Here is a 24,797-nt window from a genome sequence, read left to right as displayed (position 1 = left end):
GCTGTGACTAAAGGGCAACAGACAGTGTCCTAATCGCAGCTGGGGTCACAATATGCTGCTGGAGAGGCCTTATATGCCGTTTCAGAGCTTATTGAACCGAACACAATCCTGTCAGACGAGACGACCAAGAACGCAAGGTTGGACCAAGCAGAAAACAAGCATTTAGTAACGAGATTTATGCATCACCCTGGTCGAGGATACAAAATATGCCAAGGTTTCCTTGGCAGCTTTCAGGTTTCTCAAGATATCGACTTTAACAGGCTTTATAAACAGCATTTATGCGGATCGAACGGTACTACATGTACGAAGCCGAAAGTGTCCTGTGTGAACACAATGTGCAAATTGAAGCTAGCGCGCGGCGAGTTCTGGCAAGGCAAAGCTCCACGAATTGCAGTGGCGCAAGTACTTGCGTTGGCTCGTGCTGCCGTCTGTCGTCACCTTCCACATCGGGTGGGTATTATTTATTTTTAGTCAAAATGTTTTGCCATTATTGCGGCATTTCCCGCTCACAGCGTGTCACAGTCCTGGCAACTGCAAAACTTGCAACTTTCTCTTCAATGCAAGTCGCTTGAAGCGAGTTAGGGGCTTTTTGCTGCATTGACAGGCGACTCGACGATCACTGGTCAAGGCGATCTCCAACTCTGCGTGTGTCGCGCAAAGACTCGAGCGAGCAAGGGATACTTCACCGGGCTTATCCAAGCCCTACAATTTGTAACTTGAGCAGCACTGGTTTTGGCAGTTCTTGCAAGTGACTTGGACCGAGTATGCTTAACTCAAAGTTTTGCCATTAAACACAAGAAAGCGGTGCATACGTCGCTGAAATTAATTCCCTGTCGAATACGTTTTCATGTAACATGTCTCAGTCGAATTGGCACCTCAGAAGCCAGCTTCTGAAAAATGTCTACTCTGGAATCGCATAGCTTCAATTTCGCTCTGAAATCCGAGGTGCACCATCGGCTGCTTTCAAAGGGTGGCACCTGCAACGAGAAGAGCTGCGCGTTTCTACTGGGCCTCACCTCCGAGTTCCGCTTTGTGGCTCGTAGAGAATGTATTATCCAGCGGTGCATCAGGCCACACAACAAAAAACGCGAATCTAGAGAACACATACTGTCTTGTCTGCACGGTGACAGACAGGAGGAGCAATTGCATTGTGCATCCGTCGTCTGACCGCTCGATTTGCAGACTCGATTTTGTTCTCGCGGCCCCCGCACAGTCCCTCTCTCGGAGCGTTCGCGGCCGCTTAGGTGAAAATGGCGCCGTCCTTTATCTCCATGCTCATGGGCGCCGATAAGCGACCCAGTCCGGCAACGACAGCAACAGTACCGACACAGCCCTCAAACGTGACACTTCCGCACCTAGTGCGGGGCCGTTCGGCTCGTGCCGATGGGCTACAGTTCGGCCTGCCTATGGGTGGTTTCCAGCGCACGCCGTTCGGAAACCCACAGACCGCAATACCCCCACAGGATAGCTCTACGACACATTGGAATGACCGACAAAAGGTGCAGGATTTCTTCCGGCATACAACTAGCAACAATCACCACAACGATAGCAACAATAGCGACAGCGTTACGGAGGATGAAAAGGCAGCACAGATTGATAACAAGGCGGTTGACGTCCGGGAACTCGTTTCTAATAGCACACCGGACAGTCGGGACTCTTCCACGACGTCGTCCACATCTTCCGAGGACAACCAGCAGGACGAATTGCGTGGTGCAGTACGAGGGCGTGGACGATTACAGAGCGCATTGGAGGATCTCCTAGCCAGACAACAGGCCGAGGAACAAAGTCACCTCGATGAGGAACGCGTGGAGGAGTCCTCACTCAGGAAGAAGGAGCGTAGGAGATACGATTCCTTCGATATCATGGCCGACGTGCGACTCGAAGACGAAGACCAGATGGATGATCTCGACTCCGTGTACTCGACCCCTGCACGATCACGCAACAACAGCGAGGATTTCTTCGGTGGCGGCTTACTAGATATGCTCTCCCAGCGACATATGCCCGCAGGAGTGGACCGACACGCCAGTGTAGCAGACATGCTGGCCAACCGTGCGCTCTCCACGCCGAACGAAGACGTCGATGAAGAGGACGAACCGCCAGTAGCAAGACCAAAAGACAGACCCGAGTCTTCTGTACCACAGAAAAGTATGGACAGGTCCAATATGTTGGCTGAGATGCTTGCGAAGCGAACTGCCGAGTCAACGGATAACGGCGGCCCCGTGAAGGCTCCTACCAACAGGAATAACGCTCTAGATGCGATGCTGGCACAACGCTCTTCCCCTCCGACGCTGGCTTCTAGTGAGGCACCTACGCAGCCGAAATTTAATCCGCTGGAAGCTATGCTAGCGACGAGAAGTGCATCGTCGCCACCTCCACAGACAAAAGAGGATTCCGGAGCTGCACACCCATTGGCTGCCATGTTGAAGCAACGCCAAGTGACCCAAGTATTACCAGCTGAGACGATGTCCCCAGCTACACCATCTGATGATAACGGCAGCTCGTCAAAGGACCAGACTCCACTGAAGGACCATCCGACGTACCAAAAGTACTTCACGATGCTCAAAGTGGGGCTCCCACCTCCTGTCGTCAAGCACAAAATGCAGAGCGAGAACGTGGACCCTTCCGTCTTAGATATGGACCCAAATAAACCGCTTCCAGAGGCTCCTGCACCCGTTTTAGACGACGAAGCTGAGGCCGCATACCAGACGCAGTTGAAGGAATACGAAGCGAAACACGGCAAGTATTTGCAGATGGTCAAGGTGGGTCTACCTCCTGCTGTTGTGGAGCACAAGATGCGTATGGACGGAGTGGACCCCGCCTGGTTGCAGGGACCTCCGAAGCGACCGGAGCCGAAGCCTGCAGCCACGTCCGAAGTCACAGATGAGGAAAGAATCGCTCATCGCAAGAAATACCACAAGTATTTCCAAATGCTTCGTCTAGGTTTGCCTCGTGGTGCAGTGGAGCAGAAGATGCGGATGGCTGGACTGGACCCGGCAGAGCTGAACGGACCTCGAGCTGCGGCGGCTCCTGCTGAGCAGCCGAAGAAGGCGTTGAAACGCAAGGATTCGATCCGTAAGAAGCTGCATTGGGAGGGGAAAAGGACGCGTGCACGTCGTGACAGTCTGTGGGGCGGTGACACAGTGGAGGAGGCGAAGGAGCAGGTCCAGATCTCAGAGGAGAGTCGTGCAATGCTCGAGAAGTTATTTGTCAAGGATCTAACAGAGAGCAAGAAGCGCAATGCCTCGACCAAGTCTGAAGGAGCTGCTGCTGCGAAGAAGAAGAAGGCGATGGTGCAGCTGATCGATATGAAGAAGTCGCAGAACATTGCCATCACTCTTGCGCGTGTCAAGCTGTCGTTCCCCCAGCTCAAGCGCGAGATTTTGGCCATGAACACGACGGTGTTGTCTCCTTCTCAAGTTCGGTCGCTCATGGACATGTGGCCGGACAGGAAGGAGATGGAAGCCGTCAATGCCTTCCAAGGCGACGTGGCAAGTATCGGCACTGCCGAGCAGTTTCTAGTGGAAGTGCGCAACGTGCCTCGCTTCCAGGAGAAACTGGGATGTCTCGTCTTCAAGCAGGAATTCCCCTCGCGCGTGCAAGAACTCCGCGAGTCGGTGGACCTCGTGGCACGAGGAGTGTACCAGGTGTGCTCAAGCGCTGAACTACGCCAATTATTTATTTATATTTTGCAGATCGGCAATCTGCTCAACTTCGGCGGCGACGACGAGCAGCAGGGCGTCGACGCCTTCTCGTTGGGCTCTTTGGTCAAGTTTTCGCAGACGAAGGCTTTTGTGGGCGGCATCACCTTTTTGCAGTACGTGGTGCAGTCGATCGAGCGAGATGTGCCTCATCTAGCGCACTTTTACAAGGACATCGACCTAGTCCCCAGGTGCAGCAAGGTGGCGTATGCCTCGCTCGCGTCGGAGAAGAACGGATTGGAGACGGGTCTACAGAAACTGGTTCGCGAGGCGGAGGCCTGTGTGCCGACGTCGGATGCAAGGCAAGAGGACAAGGAGACGACGAGAGCGTACAATGAAGCGTTGATGGTGTTCTGCAAGCAGGCCAAGACGGAGCTGTATGCGCTGCAGAATCTGCTGGACAAGCTGAACGCGGCGAAAGCTCATTTTCTCGAGTATTTCGAGGAAGAAGATACCGAGGAAGAACTGGACGTGCTGCTCTCACATATTGCAAACTTCACGAGTGAATATCGTCGCGAACACGGCAAATATCTAGCCAAGATGAAGAAGGAGATGATGAGTCTTTACTCCAAGATGTCGCCGGCTAAGAACCCGGTGAAGGTGGAGCCAAAGACACCGAACGGCAAGATGCATCACGGCGCTAAGCTCCAACAAGGTCACCATGGACATCAGCCCCATAGCAAGGCCGCACACCCTCATCGGACCTCGTTGCCGCCTCAGATCAACCACCCGCAGCCGATACGTCAGATCCATCACGCGCGGGTGCTCCACTTGGAGGTGCCGCAAGACGACGACATGGACGATGTTTCGTCCGCTGCGTCCATGTCGCCCAAGACCAGTGCCGTCCTGTCTGGAGGCAGGTCGTAAGAGTTGCGTTCACATTTTCAGGGCTGTTTTTCGTTGCTGTAAATACTGTCAGACACCTATCGTTAAGACCAATGCAAGTATTATGAGGTTGTGAGGTTGTTCGCGCTCTATTGCACCACCAAAGGCAGTTGGAAAACTCTCTTGATTGCCATGGAGCTACGAGATCGGCCAACAGACCAGCAATCGAGTGCAAGTGGGAGAGTTCGGATGCTTGAGCCTTGAAGGGCTTTCCATTAAGAAAGCACAAATCCTCTTGTCATCTGCCGTTCACGACGGCCATTTTGTTGACGACAGTGTCCGTCATCACCACGTTGTAGTGGCGTAGAGGGATAGAGAGTCAAGACACGAGCATGTGCTGAAGCAGACACTAAGCCAATGAATGACACTACAAGTAAAGACGAAGTTGATACATTGCTTTATTGATTCACCAAACGCTTAAATACTTGACAATGGTTTTCACGTAGACTACTGTAGACTGGATGGTACGACGCCGATGAATACAAGCTTGAGACATAGAGACAAATAGGCCTAAGCGATAGAGTACAGCTCGGGCAAAGTCGGAGATCGACTCCTTGTTCTTCTCCTCCTCATTTTCCAATCGAATGAGGGATAACGTTGACGCAGAAATTGTAGAGAGAGAGAAGGACCGAAAGTCCAGGAGTTGATCACCCGAAGCTGAGGACTGTCACACTCTTCAGACGGCTAAGGCAGCAGCAACAGGCTCTGGCAGGTTGAGATCAACAGAATCCTGCTTGTCCTCGCGGATGTGCATGGTACACATGCCCTGGTTGCGCGAGAGCTTCTTGCAGCCTTCGACCTTACAGAGGCGACCACGACGGTGCACCTCGCAGAAACCACCGCCACGGTCGGTACGCACGCAGCCCTCGATCTTGCAATTGCGGAAGCCGCCGTGAGTGGCGCAGAAGTTGCCGCGCTGTGCGCCCTTGGGGCAACCAGCAGCCTGGCAACGCTTACCTCCACCGTGGGCGCGGCACAGACCGCCGCCCTGCGAGCTTTTGTTGCAGTTAGGGAACTTGCAGCGTGCACCTCCGCCATGAGCCTTGCACAGACCATGCGACTGAGCCGCCTTGGCGCAACCTTCCTCCTTGCACTTCTTGCCACCGCCGTGGCCGATGCAGAATTCACCATTCTGACTCGATTTCTTGCAACCTTCAATGCTGCACTTACGACCACCGCCGTGTGTCTTACAGAATCCCTTGGAGCGCACACGACGTTCGCAGCCGCCCACCTTGCAGGTAGCCATGCTCTTTGGAGACTTGGTGGTCGACTTGACGTGAGCAGCAATGGTTGCCTGTGCGAACTGGTCCAGTTCCGGCGAACGGAACAGCATTTCCTGCTCAATCTCAGGAAGAAGCCGGTCCAACGAGTCAAAGGCCGACTCGATCTGCTGGATGTCCTGAGGCATGCCGGGAAGCGCGGGCTTGGGGGCAGCGTGTCCAAACACGGAGTAGGCAATGGGGTCGAGATCGTCCATGGCAACCTTCGTATTGTGGTCGGCATGGGTGAAGGCAATGGGCTCGACGTTCATGGCCGATGAGGTAGGCTCGGACTTCATCATGCGTTGTGACGGAACCTGGTACTGCTGCTGGCCCATACTTATCTCGAGAAGGTACTGCATTTCGTTCACGTGCACCTGGCGAGGAGGCATCGGCACGTTCATAGATGCTTGGTACCCCTGGTGCTGCTGCATAACTGACACGTAGCCGTGGCTGTGATGCCGTGCGAGTGTTGGCGGCACGCCCATGGCGAATGACGTCGGCTGTGACTGCTGGTACTGCGTGGGGGTCATCTGACGGACAGGCATCGAAGTGTGGCGGGTGAGCACTGCTGGAGGGCAGGCGAAGCCGAACTGTTGTGGCTGTTGAGCATACTGCTGCTGTTGCTGCGTCCGTGACCAAGCGTCGACGTCACAGCCCATCATTCCCATGTCACCGAGAAGCATGTCCGAGTATTGGGCCTGCTGAGCCATGGGGGGCTGCAGTGTACGCACAGTCTTGTTAGCCATGTTAGAGGGCCGTTGCTGGCCAGTAGCGTCGTTGTCTTGTACGCTTTCAATGGACATTTCCAAAGCTGCTAAGCTCAATTGTCTGGAGCAGCTCGATTTCACAACTGAGGCTATCGTCTCGGGGCGTCGTGTGCTGCTGGAGAAAGGAATGGGGGCTGGCTTCACCACTTGTTGCTAACGATGCGAACCTGCTTCTGCACCGCTTGAAGGAAGTCTCGTGGCCCAGAACCAGGGGAACGCGCGCTCGGATGGGATGCCTTCGCTCCTCGGGATGTGGAGCGGTTGCACAACGAGATTCGCCTTCGAATTTCGAAATCGAACGTAAGGCGAGTGACGGTCTCGAGTGTGAGAACAGACCGACGAGGGCTTGGAAAGGCTAGAGCTCGCTTTGGGATCGGTCCAGCGACTCGGTACGAGTGTTCAATTCGGAGGGAGTTCCCAAAATGAAGAGTGAGCGGCAGTGGCAGCCTGGAAAGCGAGGATCACTGTCTCGAAAACGGCCGCGACAGATAGTAGACCAGCCGGCGGATGCATACGCCTTCGAGGGTTGGTGTTGTCGTGACCGATGAGCTATTATAGTACATGTACACCTCCGCGGCGGTGGTCCGACTTCCTCTAACCTGAACTGACTAGCTGCAACGAGTCAGCAGCATACAAACACCAAGTTTTCGCCGAGAAGCATCTGGTGGAAGCACTCCTCGCAGCTGGTGACGCTCACCCGAGACCAACACACAAGGTCCGCCACTCTCCCACTCACCGCGACCAACATGGCAGGCGAGAGCCGTGGATTGAAGTGGGGCTGTCGCCGGCGACTCGCCGTAAGGATATTTCGGGCTGCTTTTCAATCGCCGAAAAGCGCGCAGATTTCACTGAACAATGTTCAGCGCTGAGTCAAGAAGATGTCGCGCTTTCATGCAGCACGAAAGTATCGTGATGTCGACGTTCTTCAATTTATCTAGAAAGTGTTTTTGCTCGCGCGAGGTACATGTAGCGAGGTTGCGAGAGCTACAGTACTACTGCAACGTGATCGCGTCCTCGATCCATTGGTTTCCGGCGGCCGGCATGGCATTGTCGTGCATGTCTAGCGCACCGGAGCAACCACCCACCGAAGTGGTTGCCTGGCAACAATCCTCATCCACCAAAATACACTTCGTGTCTTTGGTAGCAATACATTAGGCCTAGCAAGCTGTGGCAGTATTGCTGTACCGGTACGTGCACGCTTTTGAGCCTCGCACTGTTGGCGGAGCTTTATTAAAGCTTTTTACTAGGGTAGTAATAAAGCTCCGCCAACAGTGCGAAGCTCAACCTTCATACATGTACTACGGTAAAATAAAGGGGCTTATGTCTTGATCTGCACAGCGCGATTTCACTTCAAGAATATGACCGCATGATGGTGCAGCGTCGTGCAAGACCCCGCCGTCGGACTCCGACTCGGAGCGACTACCAACAAGAATCAGCACACGGGAGCCATCTCGCTCCAGTGGAAGCCCGTACGTCTTGCGCCATCTCTCTATTTAAATTAACGCACGGTTTGAAGCAAACTTTGCTCGGTTGCTACAGTGTACGGCTGAAGATTATCGAGACTGCTGAATGAGAGGTGATGATTCGGGCGGAGATCGTGTTGCCGCCTTCCATTTGTTGACGGCAAGTGTAATTTATGTAATCAGGAGGAATGGCAAGTGCAATGCTACAGAACAATACTGTACACTTACCATATTAATACTGGGACCTGCAATTGTGTTTTCTTCAGTGGCGAGTCGCCTCAGTAATCTCTATTAGAAGAACGGTATTGTAGTTGTAGTAGGGCGTTTAAAAGACCTGCATGTATTAATACAGAAGTATCAAATGTTGCGACGGGTAAACCTACAGCTCATGAACGGGAAAAGCGTTTAATAAAGTAGTTGCAGAGCGGCAAGTCAGGTACTGTATGCACAAGCGGCACGAAGTCATCGCCTCGCAAGATGCACAGTACCGGTACATGTACAGTAATGCACAATGTATGCTACAAATTTAATTTTTATAATAATACATGTACAAATAGGTACATGTATTAAGAAACATGTTGTTCTAATAGTTTTGGTCTAATACATGTATTTTACAAGAAATGGATTGCTGCGACTTGATAAACTCACCCTTCGAGCTGCATTTGCGCGGTCTGATCATCCCTTTCTAAAGACACTATTATTCAGTCGGTCAGTTATAACTTTCGGTTGGCAAATTGCCAATGTCAACGCCGACAAACTCGGGAGCAATGTGTACAGTACCCGGGATTCTGTACAGCACAGTGTGACTGTATATGTACTATCCTGGCGGCCAGGGATTTCTTCACTTCAAGGAATCCTTGGGCCTGGTCGGCGCGCTCCGCGATTGCGAATGGTCTCAACTAGACAAAGTCTCACGTCATCTCCCTTGTACGACACCGCGACGGGCTCGAGAGAAAGGCTTTGGCTGACTGCCAGCCAGCCAGCAGCTGGCCGGGATCGCGTCATCGAATTATGAGGGACCCTCGTTCAGCTCCGGAGTGATTACCGCAACCGTAAATTGAGACATTTATGGTCGTTTTAAAGACTTTATGGTTGCGTTACCCAAATTCATAAATTACCTGCGAAACTAAAATCCAAAAAAAACGATTCCGTCTTAGGTACGTATCTGCTCTTTTAAGTTCGATTCGTTTTAAATACGATCATTCTGAGCCTCCCATTTCAGAAATTGCGCGGGAGCGAGAAGAACGCGCGGCTGCGCCAGGAACACGAGCTCCACACCCGACGCTGACGCAACTGAAGACCCATGAGTCGTGCGCAGGACGCGGCCAAGCCTGGTACGTACTGCAGTACTTGCGCCTGACGCAGCAAAAGTTAGTTTGACCTTATGTGCGAATCCGTAGACTGGCGAGGACGTACGAGGCTGCGAGATCTGTATGCGGTAATTGGCATCGAATACGCCAACGACAGCAGTAGCGATGATAGCAGAGACGAGGATGCGTCTGCGGGCGAGGAGGATAGCAACGCGGAAGGGGAAGATTTCTTTTTGGAGTCAAAGAGTGATCTATCATTGAGCGCTGGTACGCACGTTTGCTGTCATGTTAATTTTTTGCGATGGGCAATTACTTATATTAACATTGGGGTGTGTTTTGCAGCTCGTGTGCAACGCAAGAAGACAAAGAAAAAGAGAAACGAGAAGACACACGCAGGTAAAGTTGCTTTAAAGCGGTTGTGGTTGATTTAGCGAAGGTAATTTTATATTTAATTTGTTATTTTAGCCTCTACGAAGAAAGAGAAGTTAATCCGCGAGTCACCACACCTGCGGTCGCTGCCGCGTCCCTCCAAGAAGCAGAAAATTGGGGGACAGTCGGGTCCGGCAGAAGGTACACAGCGTGAGCGATCCAGACTTACACGCCTGCCCAAATCCACTGCAGATTACACGCCTAGAATCCGAAAAAGTAAGCACCTAGAAGAGATGGACTCCATGAACGGTGGTGGTGACGACGAAATAGTGAACGTGGTGTAGCCGCTCAGGCCGAAGGCACCACTTTTGCTGTGGATTGATTTTGAAAAGGAATTCAAGAAATACATGGAGAAGAAGAATTTAAAGTTTCGTGTGCGGAGCTCCGAACGAACGGCGTCTTACAACACGTACGCTTGTTTTACTGGTGTGATCTGTCTAAATATATTCATGAAAAGGGCTCTTATTTTGTTTTAATATAGCGCGCATCAAGCACAAATCCCTACTTCGTTTGAGTATTCGGAAAGAATCTACCGGTGCACTCACGGTGTATCCCAAAAATCAAGGTCCGAGGGGCATCGCAATCGAAAGCAGCGGTACTGCAAATGCACAGAACGGTTAACGGCCACCGTGAGTCGCGTTTCGGGCAATCACTACGAAATCGTGCTACGAAACCAGGTTCGAGACTTATTATTAATGTGTGCGTGATAAAGAATCCGGCTGACATCTATAAACTTGTTGCTGTTTCAGAACCATACCCACTCGCACGACAACAGCAGAACACAAGCTTCAAGCTACTTGACAACGGCGACGCTGCCGCTGGACGAACAAGATCTGGAGGATGTGAAAACATTGGCAGATGCGCGTGTTTCTTCTACCCACATCACCAATTTCTTGAACGACCGCATTGGTTAGTTGTTCATTTTTTATTATGGGTGGTAATATTCAATCTAACCGACTGGTATGCAATGTCTTCCGCTGTAAAGATTGTAAAGTGACACCACAGCAAACCAGAAATCTTCTCCGAAGTATCATGGGGCCAGATTCCGCTCAGGATCGTATGAAAGACTTGCTGCATGCTCTTCGACAGATTGAAGGTAGCGATGTGCTCGTTATCCAGGACCAGATGAACATCAACTGTGGAGCCATCATGCAAACGAAAGTGCAAAAGATGATGTTTGAGCGGTAGGGTGAAACCTTGACGATGGACTTCACGCACGGAACGAACAGTCTTGGCTACCATTTAGGTACGTTCAGAAAAGCAACCTTATGTTTATAGCAACCTTAAGCGCAACCTTAATTTTTTACAACAACCTTGAATCTCATTTGGTTGCTACTGTTGTGTAGGGAGCTTGGTTGTCACTACGTGTACGGGTAGAGGGTTCCCAGTGGTTGACTTTATTTGCCTCAGTGAGAACGCTGTCACGATTAAAACGATCTTGGAATATTGCAAGGACAAAAATCCAAAGTGGAAAGACGTCACGAGTGTGGTTATCGACAAAGATTTTGTAGAGTGGCAAGTGCTAGAGGAGTGCTTTCCAACCGCCCAGGTGCTACTCTGTCAATTCCACGCCATTACATACTGGAAAAAGGTGATGAAACGCAAAGTATTTGAGCTCAAGATGGCACAGAGAGAAGAACTTATCGAGTTGCTGACGAAGATGCTGTATTGGTGCGTTACAGTCAGCGAATTTCTCTTTTGCCTTTTCACTCATTTGTTGTGGTTACTGGCAGCCGCACACAAGACGCGTATGTATCTGCATATGATGCAATGAAGAAATACTGCAAAAAGTCAAGGAGGAGCAACTTCTTTGCATATTTTGAAAAAAATTGGCATTCGTGTCGACAAATGTGGTCGAACTATGAACGCGAAAAACATTTTACTGCTGGTAATACGACAACTAACAGGATCGAGTGTAACTGGAAATACTTGAAGATGCTTCTTGGCCTCAAGACCAGAATTGACAAGACGTTGGCGGGTTTACTCCAGCACCAGATGATCATCACGCGGCAGATTACATCTGAAATCGGGAAACAGCATTCTTCCTCTCGATTGCCCAAGACGGTTCCTACATTTTTAAGGGCCATATCAAGGAGGCTCTCTCCGTTTGTGTTGGATCTGGTGAAAAGAGAATGGGAAAAATTCGTGAACCGAGCTGAAAGCACAAATTGCGAGCGCAAAGTATCCGTTTCGAAATGGGATGTTTACGGAGGTCATCACAAATACGAGTGTGACGACGTTGAGTGGACCTGTACCTGCTTATTTTATACAAGCCACCACTTACCGTGCTGTCATCTCATGCATGTTGCCAGCCATGGCCATGGTTTCAATGTGCTACCTGGAATCTCTGTCCACGAACGATGGAGTACTTTCGACGCGTTGGACACCAAAGAAGAGCTCTGTTTAGCAGCCGATGCGTTTCAACCAATTGTCAATACGTCAAAGTTAAGGTTGCCGAGACCGATAAGGTTGCCGAACGTGTACGAAGATTCACGTCCTTTCGAATAGAAACAATCACATGCGGCATCCGATAGTGAGAAAGAGGTTGTATTTGTTCGATTGCGCCGGGACGAACGTGCAAACCAAGTTGTGCTGACATCTGGTGAAAAGTACTCTTACGCAAAGGCAATGCTAGAGCCACTGCTCCAGCATCTGTCCGAATTGGCCAGTGCTGATTTTTATCGAGAACTTCAAGATTGGAAAGATACCGTTGAAGTTGGATTACGAGGGAGGAAAGTGGCTTCGACTCCGTGTAGAGACAACAACAACGATGAAGACGTTGATGAAGACATGGATTCTTTGTTTGATTTTGAAAATGCAGTGGTCACTGCTAGTATTATGGAGGGGCTACAAAATATGGATGCCAACACTGACGGTAGCAGCGACTGTGAGGACGTCCCATCAACGCAGAAAGCTATAGAAATGTCACGGAAGCCCATAATCGTGAGCAAGGTACAATCGCTGGTGTCCATTACAGATGAAGCTGATAACAAGAATGCAGATGATTACGAGAATGCAGTTGATTACATAAAGTCGAAAATTGTGAGGTTGGTGAATCTGATGTACATCCAACTACCGACTCAGCGATGCCTACGCGGCAAGTGGATATCATAAACGTCCAAAAGCTGAAGACCCGAGGGAGACAACGATCAAATCCGAAGCAGCTAAGACAGACAAAGCTTACCTCAGTTCATACTCGTCTCGCCGTGCACAAATACCCTAGCGATCTTACCGTACAGCTTGACGAGTTTGGTGTTTGGGCTCGCAACACAAAGAATGTCAGAGCTGTGGCGGGCATGATAGACAAATACCCTGTCCAACTAGACGATGCGTACCTCAGGGGTCGCACAATCGAATGCAGCTGGGAAGCTGTACGACCAGCTACGTACATGCACCCATTTGTAATCCCTGGAGACATCACGCGGTCAATGCAAGCTTTAATCAAGACAGCTAAGTCCGAGCAACGTCACCCAGATCCACTCGACGACCGCATCAAGAAACAAGGAATCGTGCTCGATCTCGTGGCTTCTATCGACCCCAAACTTTGGAAATATAGCGGGTAAGGTTTTCATTCTCGTATGGTTGCTTTTTATGGTCGTCATATTGTGGTTGCTATAACTGTGAGCTGTGATTTGTACTAGACAATACGTGGGAGCTGCAATTACATTCTACGCGGTAAAGGCCCAGGTACAAGCATGGTTCGAAGATCGGAAATGGTTGGAGAAAAACTGGCGGAAGGTAAACTCCGATGTGGATCTATTTGCTGTGGAGACTGAAACGAGTGGGCTATCAGTTGATGCTGTAAAGGAGCGACACTACACCATGGCAAACGAGGTGATTTCAAAGTTTGCATCCAGTCGACTGAGTTCTGAATACACGACACGGTCGGGTAAGGCCTGCATCGCCTTCGAAAACGTTGTTGGTGGACTCTGTAGAGGATGGCTGAATGATAGCCCAATTGACTTCTGTTTGGAATTCATTGGAAGCACGATGCGGGATTGCTACGTCCTGTCATCATTGACGGCAGCTGTTGGATGGCCAAAGACACCAAACACGCGTATCACTTTTACCAAGTTCATGATTCAACCTGTCAACCTGAACCAAAGCCACTGGGGTATCATAATAACTACGTTACGCTACGTTGAAGCCAAGGACACATTACATGTGCATCCCTACCTGTATGAGCCCCTGATTGACGAAGGTTATCATGGGGACATGGAGGTGGTTTGGAGCGGTGTTAAGGACGGCGATGGTAACTCAGTTATGGAAGGGCTTTGTGGTTTTGTGGCGAGATGGAGTAAAGCATCGGCACCTGCGGCAAAATTATGCATAGACCCTATTGAGTGGATTGAAGTTCCACAGCAACCCGACTACTCAAGCTGTGGCGTGTTTGTTGTGGCCCAAGCTTACAGCTATGTGACCGCGAATCTTCGCTGGCAATGCAGAAACGTTTCCAAGAGTGATGTGGAAGCTATGCGTCTCCGAATGCTGTGAATAATACTCTGTAAATCGAGCAAGAGCCGTATGGCTCGTCGCACTGTGGATAATACGAAGTCTATTAATGAGAAACTGCTCAAGCAACTGAAGTAGGTAGATGTAGCTGTGTTATCCGTTAATACAAAAGCCGCTAGCATACTACCATACTACCCATTCAATCTGTTGATTGCCATTTCTAGCAAAGATCCGAAGGATAGGTGCCCGTCATGACTCGCACCAGAATTGGCAATCTCAGACGCCAGCACGTAGATGCTCTCCTTCGCTCACCATAATGCGTGACAGTAACTCCATCTGAGCTATTAGTATCTTCTCGAGGCTTGCAGCCGATCTTTTCAAGCGTGTTCTTCATGTCCATGAGCTCGTAGATGGCGCGCGCGCACCCAGCTCCCCGGAGCGAGGCGAACCTTCCGTCCATCCTTGCTGCGGTGTTGGATCCTTGAAATATTTGCTAAGTGTGAAAAATTGTGTTCCACACAGTGTAGTGTAAGAAACACACCCAGGTGTGGTGCACACGCATTTAATGCTGTTACAATAACTCTAAATTTAGGATGTTGTGGCGTTATTTACACTGCTATTGATGACGGCGACGACGTGGCCACGTCATTTATTATAAATTACCAGAGACCATATGTTTTTGTGGTCGCTTTAGGAGATAAGGTTGCATTATTTCCTGTCGTCTTGTCGTATTGTGGTTGCAGTAACGCCTCTCGTTTAGCTCACGTATTCTAATTTTAAAACCACGCGACCCCTCATGTGCACAAGCTCAGTATTGCAAGCCTAGAAGGAGAGGAGACGGAGACGGATCTCCTTCAAAAATAGGGAGATGAAAAACCTCGAGAGATCATCTCTCAAGGTTTTAAATCTCCTCTCTCTCGCATTTAAGCCGAGAGAGACGAACTTAATCGGAGCGAAAAACTCCCTGATCTCCTTGATCTCTACTTTCTGCCTCTGGGTTGGATGATTTCTGCATTTATTTCATTGGTTAAAATGCGATCAATGCCTCCTAAGTTTTAGATGACTGCACATAATGTTTTACTGAGGAGACGTCGCTGGCATTCCTCTCTCGTAATGGCGTCCCCGAACAGTGAAGACCTCGTGGTGTATGACGAAGATTCACGCGCGGACGTATCCAATTACAGGCTAGGAATGGCGATATTGCACACGTATCAGCGCAAGCACAAGATATCGCTGAGTGTCAGCTACAGCTTCACACTAGCCAGCAGCTTCAAGCTCAGCAGCTGCTGTACACCGAGTCCCGTGCTCAACAAGCACGCGATGAAGCCGAACAAAGAACCCTGGCGCTGGCTGAGATGATTCGCTCAACTCAAATAGACCCGACTGCTATCGAGCAGCACGTAAACACACAGCTACAGTCCGCAATTGCTGCAGCTAACGACGTCGCTCAGGCCCAAGCACGAGCTACCGTCGAAGCTCATGCTGTACACCAAGCACATGTAGCTGACGTCCGTATGACGGAGACAATCCAGCGTCTCCAAGAACAGCTTTACGCCAGCATGGAGCAGTGCGTACAGGACGTTCTAAAAGCTCATGTAGAACAAGTGAGTGCAAAAATCCGACTCACAGTGGCAGCACAATGTCGGGAAATCCTAAAAGGTGTTGAAGAACAGATTAACGCTATTAAGAAGGATACTACAACAGTGATGGAGCAGACAAAAACTGCTGCGGAAAAGAAAGCCAAGTCGATTGTTCGGCCGACACTGCGCAGAGGAAAAACGCAGCGCACGAGAAGAAAGAAGCGAGACTATTGCAATCATTCGAAGATTACAAGCAAACGACTGTAGCTACTGATCTATTGCGTGTAGATGAACTTTCTTCGAGCATTCGTTTCCCAGCAAACTGTTAAGGTGATAGACGTCAAAAAGTCAAGCTGTTGCGCAGCATGGAAGTAGCGCGGTACGAGATAAGCGATCAGGTGGCGAAGACAACGCAATAGATCGTGCCACGTCCTCGATGCCCCCAGCAATAGTTGCAACTTCTATGTCGCTTGATGAAGAGAAGGAGATGTACATCAGCAACGTTCATGTGGGCAAACTAAATGGAAGTAATCGGGCTAAGCTGTCCGAAGATGCGCAGGAACTACACAAACTAATGCGGTATCCTAAGCCGACCTGCGAACAAGACATCAAATTAAGTATCGATCTGCAATCTGTTCGCCGATCCGCGCAACAAAAGGTTGTTGCGCGTGCGTTGGCGAGGTCTCGGGGTCTAAAAACCAATACTACGAAGCCCAGTTCACTACCAAAAACAAGCTCACGAAGACTTCCACTCCAGACGACAGCCCGTAGAGCGAACCAGGAGCCTCGCCTCTCTGAAGAGAGAAAAACAATGAAAAAATTGAGAGCAGAGGAGGCATTGCGACTTGCAGAATTCTTGCTTGACCATGCGAGTCACTAAACTCAGACAGACGAGGAAATTAGGACAAGAAGATATACTAATGGGTAATAATGACATGGCTAAATCTTATATGTAATATTCAGTTGTCTACGTCTCCGTATCTTCGATATCTTCCTCACTGTCACTTGAAAAGTACCCGCTCAGCAGCTCACAACCCTCTGCGTCGTCTTCCTCCATTCCCACCTTGACATTCGACGGAATAAACTTGTCGATGTCACGTACGTGAATCTTTGGACACTGCGTCACATCCACGAACTGCCTGTTGCAGTTTAGAGATGCCGACATATCCACATTATGAGGTGCTATGGAGCCTCGTTGCGGGGTTACCAGCTGCCCCGCTGTTCCAAAGTCGCGTTCGATTTGAGCGGAAGAAGAAGGGATTGCGAACAAAATCCGTGCTACGAGTGGAAGAAACTTGTATGTACCAGTCTCTGCTTGACGTTTCCAGAACTCTAGTTTGGTCTCAGCGCGACTGCCATTGATCTGGAGAGAGGTAGGGGCTGTTTCCCATCTCTCCAATTCTTCGTCAATACGAGTAGAATTTAGATCTTGAGTAGACTCAGGTTCGGTTGGATCTGTGTCGATAACATCGGCAAATAGCTCCATGAGGTCCTCGGAGAAAAGCGTTGAAGGTGCCGGAGACTGATCATCAACTGGTGGGGATGGCCGTACTTCCTCCGGGGCAGCCACTGCCACCATAATCGACCGGACCTTGTCATAAATCGTCTTTTTAATCTTGGTGAAGTGTCGATCCCCTGCTGCTGTGGCGACGCCACTCGAATCAGCATTGCACAACTGAATAACCCGCTTGAGAAACCCGTCGAAACTTTTAAAGTTGAGGTGCAGGAAGAGCTGCATCTCCAATACAAATGAGCACTTGATAAAAAAAATTCGGTCCGTGTAGCGCGTGAAAAATCGCTTATGAAAAGCGTCGTGAACAAGCGTGCGTGTGTTGGATGCTAGAAGTGTAAGATCCTCAGGTCGGAAGGCCATTGGGCGCTCTTTAGTAGAGCGAAAATCACGAAGCGCCTTTGAACTGTCCAGGACGGTGACTCGCAGCTTATACAAAGTCAATAGAGCCTCAACTTGATTCGCACTTTCAGCCTGGGCCTTAGTGCTTATAGACGTTATAGGTTGTAAAATCGACAAGATTTGAATGAGGTTTTGATAATCCCGCTCCAATGGAAATCCGGCAGGAAGACTAACACGTTCCTTTCGCGCCTTGTCAAGTCTCTCAGCATACCACGTCACTAGAGGCTCCCATAGGTTAAGAATTCGTCTGATGACACGCGTGAGGCCCAAAAATCGATGTGCTCGATAGTCCAGCAGCTGATGGGGGGATTGCTTACTCTTTCTAAAGACGCACAGCTCTTCAAAAAGTGTACCCATAACTTCAACATGCTTGACTGTGTAGACGGTCTTGACGATGCGGCGAGTCAAATCTGTCATGGCGGGGGTTTTAGATTTGGACGCGTCCGCTACCATACCACATGCAATCTTAGTAGCCGCATTGGTCATGTGCGGTATACACCATTGCCAGTTTAGCTTTAGATCCTCCTGCATCATCCATTTCACGCCGGATCCAGCATCTGACGTGGCGCCAAACAAGTCTCGACGGGACAGACCAAAGTCGCGTAGAATTTCACCGATCCAGCGCTGAAATGGGCCGCGGATACCGCCTTTGCGCTCACCGTACTGTGGATTAAAGTGACGTGTTCCGAGGAGTATCGACTTCAGCTGAAAGCTCTCGTCGATAAAATATAGCCGCAATCCGAGATACTTTGTAGTTCGTACTTTCGAAGTCCAAAAATCGCCTACAACTGTGAACATTGGAGCTCTTCCAATACGAACCGCAATCAGAATCAGCTCGATTGCCCTCTAAGTTGATGCATACAGCTCCACGATACAGTGACTGACGATCTTCCCATTAATTATGGCTTGCATTCCATCCTTAAAGACGAGCTCACGAATCGAGATAGATTCGTCGTATTCTCCAAGGCGGTAGGGAAGATTATTGTTAACTATACGCAGCGTTTCCATGAGAACATAAACCCGTGCTCGGTCGTCGCGAAATAACTGCGAGGTACGAACACGATCGAGCTCTTCGTCACGGGATCGTCGCTTCTCCTGGCTGGCTTCAGTCCGCTCTGAGGTTACATCGTGAGCTTTCTTCAAATGCTTTGTGGCAGCTGACGTCTTGCCACTGGACAGTGGGATTGATACCGCACTCTCACGGCAAACATCGCCGGCCAAGCACATTCAAATAGCCGGCGAAGCAACATCGGCTTCCGTTGACGGGTTTTCCGGGGCTTTGATTAGGCGAACACCATAGGAAAAGATGATAGACTTCTCATTTCGTCGTGGAGGAAGAACGACAAACCCCTCAGGTGGCTCGAAAGAGTTTATAGCATCTCGGATGCCTGGGGGGATGCATTAATACGCGAGAAGCTCAAAACGTTAAGCTGCTGATCTTGCGATCTTGAACGCTCACAGCAAATAGAGTAGTGAGGCGCTGGGGGCGCAAGGAATCAAGCTCGGCGTCAATATATGCTTGTGGTACGTGCTCGGAAAGACCCTGCTACCCCCTAGACAAAACAAGAGCTCTATGCTAACGTATCTGCGTAGAAAATCGCAAGAAAATGATCCTTCTTTGACGCAAGTTTAGCGACCTTTTAGGGATGATCGCCAGTAGTAAAACAATGGAAGGAGAACACATTTTGACCAATCCAAAAGGGAGACAACGACGAGTTTTGTTGCCTTTCTCCGTCTGAAGAAGATTCCGTGTTACTAAAGACTGCTCAAAGGAGATCAACCTCTGGAGATCGTGGTTTCACTCTCCAATTTTTGAAGTTTGACGATAGAAACGGTAATCCCGGTAAAACCGTCTCCCACTGGACACGAGAGACGGTAATTCCAGCGAAACTGCCTCCATATGAGGCGTCTCCTCGGAGGCTTGCAGTATCGTACTTCGGTAAGGGTGCTATTAATACAGTACATGTACAAAGGGCACTTAAGTATCACTCCTAGGAAAATGTTGTGTTTGACAAGATAGTTGCGCTGTCATTTTTAAATTAGAACTTAAAAAACAAACGGTAATTTACAAGTGGTACAACTCAGTTAAATATTTCCGGCGTTTCCACGCCTTCAGACCAGCCAAAGTCAAGCCATCAACTGGTCCGCGGTCAGCCCACAGCAGACGCAGCCTCGCTGCGGCTTCACCTCGTGTCTGCGGATCCAGATGGCCAAGGTGATCCAAGCGTGCTCGGATCACGCTCGAGCTTCAGCGATGTCGTAAGTTTTCACTACAGAAAAAGGTGTAGCACGAAGGTCCTGCCCACGCCTAAACATGTTGCCCTGGTGCATGGGTGGTAGGAGATCTCGGTGTGGGGCGAAAGCATGTACAGTACCAAACTGTACTGGCAGCTTGCAGAGCTAGTCAATCGGTACTCTGTACCATTATGTATTTAATGTACACCACACCACACAAGATGGGTGGACTAGAGCAGCCGCTCGCTGCGAGCCGCAGTCTCCCAACTTCATTCTGTCTTTTGCTTGGCCAAGCTAAAAGATGTTTTTGTTACGAGTCATTTGCAAATTTATAAGCATTTTTTTTTGCTGTGGAAGCCGGTGATGATCACAACACTATGTCCAATTACTGCATGAGTGACGGGGTTACGACCGCCGTCGCAATGCGTCAAAAGAACCTCCTGAGGCCCACATCCAAACTCTCTACTCCATTAATTAAGGACGATAACACTCATGTATTCGTTTTGTGTGTTAGAAATAGCAACGCTTTCACTTGTGTGTCTTGGTTTAAAATGAGATATGCGAGTCCGTTTCGGTGGCCACTGTCCGTTACCTTCGAGAAAGGCAAGTTGTAAAGGGCCGACAACAAAGAGAGCGGACTCGCTTAGAAGCAATAGCTCCTCTGTTGTCGCCATGGCGGTGGATCTGTTCCTGCTAGCCGTCGTGATTATCATTGCGGTGGCACTGCTCATCTGCAACGTCTACATCCTCGTGTACTTCCAGCACGACGACGACAAAAACACTGCCTACTTTCCCAAAGCACTCGTGGTATGCGGTCTTAAGTCTTTACGCTTGTATCTTGAATAGCGCTAACGCTGATATTGCCAAAGATCTTCGGCCTATTCTTCGCAGAGGCAACAGTGCTTCTGTTGCCGCTAGATGTGGCGAATAACTCGACAGCCATCGGCTGCGCAGAAGGATGGAATTCTGTCTGCGGCAATATCAACATGGATCTTCTGTGGCTGATGGTCTTCTTGTCCATCGTCATCTTCCTCGTGGTACTGCTCCCGTTCGCGATCTTCTACTACGAAGCGGACGACGGCGAGGACACGTCGAAGAAAAGTCAATGGGGAGAGGCAATTAAGATGGAACTTGGCACAATCTTCGTCGCTGTAGCGTTGATCACCGTGCTGTATTTCACGTCCGCTAAGAGCAGCATCCCCATGCGAGCACTGGAAGTGAACGCCATGTCGGCCACCGAGGGATTCCAGCCATACGTTGACGGTACCACTCTGTCCAGCACCATCGTCACCGCAGCCAGCAACGTCACCATGCAGCATATAACGCTGACGATGGATGTGTCAGTGCCCGTGTACGTCACGGGGCTCACGAGTTTTGTGGGCTGGTTCGGCTTCTCCATTTTCTGCGGCATCGGACTCGTCGCGTTGCCCATGGATCTGATCCTGTACGTCTACTTACTTGTATCTATTCGTTGAGTTGACAGTTGATAACATGATACATGTATGCTGTATTTGCAGTGCCTTTTTCCATCGCCCGAAGTTCATCAGTGCCGACGTGTACGCAATTCAAAAGCTGATTCTACAACGTCGATCGGTGGAGTTGCTGGAGATCGGTCGCTCCATTAAACAGAGTACGGACCGCCCCGGCCACGGCCAGAGCTCCTGGGAACGCAAGAAACAACGTCGCCTGGATTTCGTGACGCTCAACAAGTTCAAACAGTCCGTCTATTTACTCGAAGGTGACGTGGTGGACCTGAAACTCTGTCACGAAGAATACCGGAACTTCAATCCACTGAAGCCAATTTTCAAGCTTCTTCTGGGGTGCATCGCCAGTGTCATTAGCTGCATGTGGTTCTTCCACATCGCGCTCTACATGCTGCCGAACACGCCGCTATTGCCGTTCCTCAACACCTACTTCATCTGGTTCGACCGCTGGTTCCCGCTGTTTGGCACAATCTCAGTCGGCATCTTCAGCTCCTACCTGCTAGCGTGTGCAGTCAAAGGCTGCTTCAAGTTTGGTATGCGCTGCTTCTGCATCGCGTTGCACCCTATGAAGCTCCACGGGACGTACATGAACTCGTTGATATTCAATCTCGGCTTGGTTCTGCTCTGCGCCATCCCGTCGGTGCAGTTCTGCGACCAAGCGTTCGCTGAGTACGACCGCCTCACAGCCTTGCGGACTCTTATGGGCGTACAGATCCACTACTTGAAAGGCATGCGCACGATCTGGGACTACAATATTTTCGTCTACGCGATCCTCATCATCAGTTTGATCACTGCCGGTATTCTCCTGGCCAAACCTAGAGACCGCGCGTCACCTGTGGACGATATCCGCAAGAGAATCGAGCGTCAGGTTCGTGACACTGCGAATGCCAACGCTGTCTAGAGCGGTCTTGTTTTTTTTTTAACTAATTACAAGTTCCTAACATCAATGCAAGTATTCCTCAATGCAAAATACACGAGTCTTTACTGCGTTGCATGGTGTCGACCAAATAGGCGACCAGGATCGACGATTTTGAAAGGCTTGCGACCAGGAGACTTGGGGCTCTTATTGACGTTCTGGAGAGCTCGGAGAACTGGGGACGTCTTCTCTTCAGTCTGGACCTGGTCGTATTTATCTTCCGGTTGTTCGTTCTTGTCTTCTTTTGCTTCGACAGAAGCTGGTGACGCTGCCTGAGATGCGACGTCGGCTGCTATGTCGATACGCAACATGCCGAGATCTCTCTCATCGTACTGGTCCAGAAGCTTTTGTAGCCATGCATAAATCTTGGTGCCTGCGCCTCCAGCGATTCGGACGAACGCGCTTTCAGTGAATGTCGGTTCTTGGAAGATGGCACGCAAAGCGGTGGCTTGAGAGGGGGCCAATGTACTCCCCCTTAGAGCTCGTAGACGATAGCTCCACTCCGATGCTTTATGCAGCACTTGGCGACAATGAGACCAGGAAAAATCGGACGGTACGAACTGCTCTTGCTGCTTTGAAGTGGGTTTACTCTTCCGTGCATCGCGCTGCTCGATGGGCGTTTCGAATAGGATAACGAGGCACATGAAAAGATAGTGCAACTCTCGGACTGGAACTCGGATACTGCGTAGTTTGCGCCATTCTTCGCGAGAAATACCCAGCCACTCTAGACTCCCGGAGCTTCTGGCACTAAGGACACTGGTGATACCTTCGTTTACGCCAGTCTCGACACGTTCTGGTTCCTGGTTTCGCTCTGCAGCGATCATCTCTCGGTGTCGGAAGTGGTTGATACGACCTTGTTTGACGCCCTTACGGCCTCCGCCATCGCTCGTTGGTTGGTGGTGTTTCGGCCATGTAGGGACTGTAGCGCTGGACATGACACACGTCGCAGGAATCACTTGGCGCAGCTTCTCTTGATTCTGTTCCGGTGCCGATGCAGCAGCTGCCTTTGCAGTGAGCTCAGCTGAGATCTTGGCGGCTTCAGCGACGGAATCCAAGTAATGTTGCTCCAGAACCAGCTTGGCAGCTTCAGTGGTGAGTTTGTAGAGCTCCGCACCGCCTAGCAGCCGCCCACTGAGGCTGGAGTCGTGGTGAGCTACGACCAACACTACGTTGTTGACTTGCCAGCGCTGCAGCAGGTACAACAGTCGATCTCCAACGCCGATGAGCGTATTGTCATCGCACTCCTCAACTACATCCACGACGTTCGAGCTACCGTCTTTGCTGACGGCAGTGCGAATTCGTGAGGCTCGAGGAAACTCTTGGAACTTCCGAAGTCGTGGCTGCTTTGTCAGTGCCTCCGAGACGATCGAAGCGACGTCTTGTTGCTGTTGCAGCGGCGCTACTGGGATCACCAGACCCTGGAAGGTGTTTTTCTTCATCAAAAGCTGTGGCCCGAGCGTCGTATGACGATACCCAGAGCTACTGCGGCGAGGAGAGCCCATGTTTGCAGGTGAAAAGTGACTTTTCGAGATATTTATACGGGCAATTTAACGTATTGGTCTCTATTCTTACGCCTGTGTGACGCTTTTGCTCAGGATTTCGTAGTCTTGCGAGTCGTCTCCACACGCACTCGGCGACGTCTCATCAATCTCAAAGCCCAATCGTTCTCTGTAGAACCTCATGGCGCCAGTGTTGTTCTTGAACACGGTAAGCACCATGAGCTCCATTCCGTGCTTCCTCGCAACCAGCAGCAGCAGCTGCATGAGGAACTCGCCAAGGCCTTGGTTTTGTGTTGCGGCAGCCAGTTGTACCTCATACAGATACAGCACCAGAGCGCCGTCGTCCTCCACGAATCGGAAGTGCGCGAAGCCCACTAGTGATTCGCTCTCATCGTAAACAAAGAGAAAGCGCGCCTCAGTCTCGAAGAGTTCTGTTCGCTTGGCCGCTGCGTCGTAGCCCCAGTCCGATGCCTGGTACAGACGTTTCATGTTGCTCTCAAACAGTTCTACAATTTGTTCTCGCGTGGTCTCAGACAGGTCTTTGGACTGGGAGCCGCGGATGGTTGCGTTGGCACCATTGCGCGCATAGTGCGAGAAGGCCTGGAAATCCACCATCACGTCCAGAATCGCGTTGGCTGCCACGAGGGTGGGGTGGTAGGCATTTGCGGCGACAGACTGCTTCGTCTTTTTTGTCTTGGATTTCTTCTTCTTGAGCATGTTTTTCTGCTTGGCACCGACGGATGCGCCCGAATAAAAGCCCCTTCCGAATAGTGTCCTGTGGGGTGACATGCATGCACTATTAACCCTATCGTTACCAGAAAGATACACTAGGTATCTTTTTAGGCTGGCTATACTGAAAACAAGACACCTTATTGTCATATTTCTTTCCTCCGCGCTAATCGTCG

The 24,797-nt window shown here is 50.3% G+C and overlaps 5 protein-coding genes across 5 annotated transcripts; 2 read left to right on the top strand and 3 right to left on the bottom strand.

Moving 5' to 3' along the window:
• Positions 1–1,250: 1,250 nt before the first annotated feature.
• On the top strand, positions 1,251–4,565 carry PITG_06402 (formin-homology 2 domain-containing protein; the record flags this gene model as incomplete). Its single annotated transcript, XM_002998484.1, has 2 exons — positions 1,251–3,644; positions 3,693–4,565. The coding sequence occupies 2 exons, from the start codon at positions 1,251–1,253 to the stop codon at positions 4,563–4,565; spliced, it is 3,267 nt and encodes a 1,088-aa protein (XP_002998530.1).
• Positions 4,566–4,964: 399 nt separating this feature from the next.
• PITG_06401 (uncharacterized protein) lies at positions 4,965–7,024 on the bottom strand (the record flags this gene model as incomplete). Its single annotated transcript, XM_002998483.1, has 1 exon — positions 4,965–7,024. The coding sequence occupies one exon, from the start codon at positions 6,589–6,591 to the stop codon at positions 5,260–5,262; it is 1,332 nt and encodes a 443-aa protein (XP_002998529.1).
• Positions 7,025–20,665: 13,641 nt separating this feature from the next.
• PITG_06398 (uncharacterized protein) lies at positions 20,666–22,378 on the top strand (the record flags this gene model as incomplete). The annotated part of the gene is made up of 3 exons (XM_002998482.1): positions 20,666–20,800; positions 20,863–21,437; positions 21,511–22,378. The coding sequence occupies 3 exons, from the start codon at positions 20,666–20,668 to the stop codon at positions 22,376–22,378; spliced, it is 1,578 nt and encodes a 525-aa protein (XP_002998528.1).
• An 80-nt stretch (positions 22,379–22,458) lies between these two features.
• On the bottom strand, positions 22,459–23,895 carry PITG_06397 (uncharacterized protein; the record flags this gene model as incomplete). The annotated part of the gene is made up of 2 exons (XM_002998481.1): positions 22,459–22,581; positions 22,648–23,895. The coding sequence occupies 2 exons, from the start codon at positions 23,893–23,895 to the stop codon at positions 22,459–22,461; spliced, it is 1,371 nt and encodes a 456-aa protein (XP_002998527.1).
• A 66-nt stretch (positions 23,896–23,961) lies between these two features.
• Positions 23,962–24,507, bottom strand: PITG_06396 (N-acetyltransferase, putative; the record flags this gene model as incomplete). Its single annotated transcript, XM_002998480.1, has 1 exon — positions 23,962–24,507. The coding sequence occupies one exon, from the start codon at positions 24,505–24,507 to the stop codon at positions 23,962–23,964; it is 546 nt and encodes a 181-aa protein (XP_002998526.1).
• Between the last annotated feature and the right edge of the window lie 290 nt (positions 24,508–24,797).

The sequence above is a fragment of the Phytophthora infestans genome, genomic scaffold, assembly GCF_000142945.1.
Source record: "Phytophthora infestans T30-4 supercont1.8 genomic scaffold, whole genome shotgun sequence".
NCBI lineage: Eukaryota > Oomycota > Peronosporomycetes > Peronosporales > Peronosporaceae > Phytophthora > Phytophthora infestans.
This window is presented reverse-complemented; position numbering and strand designations above follow the sequence as displayed.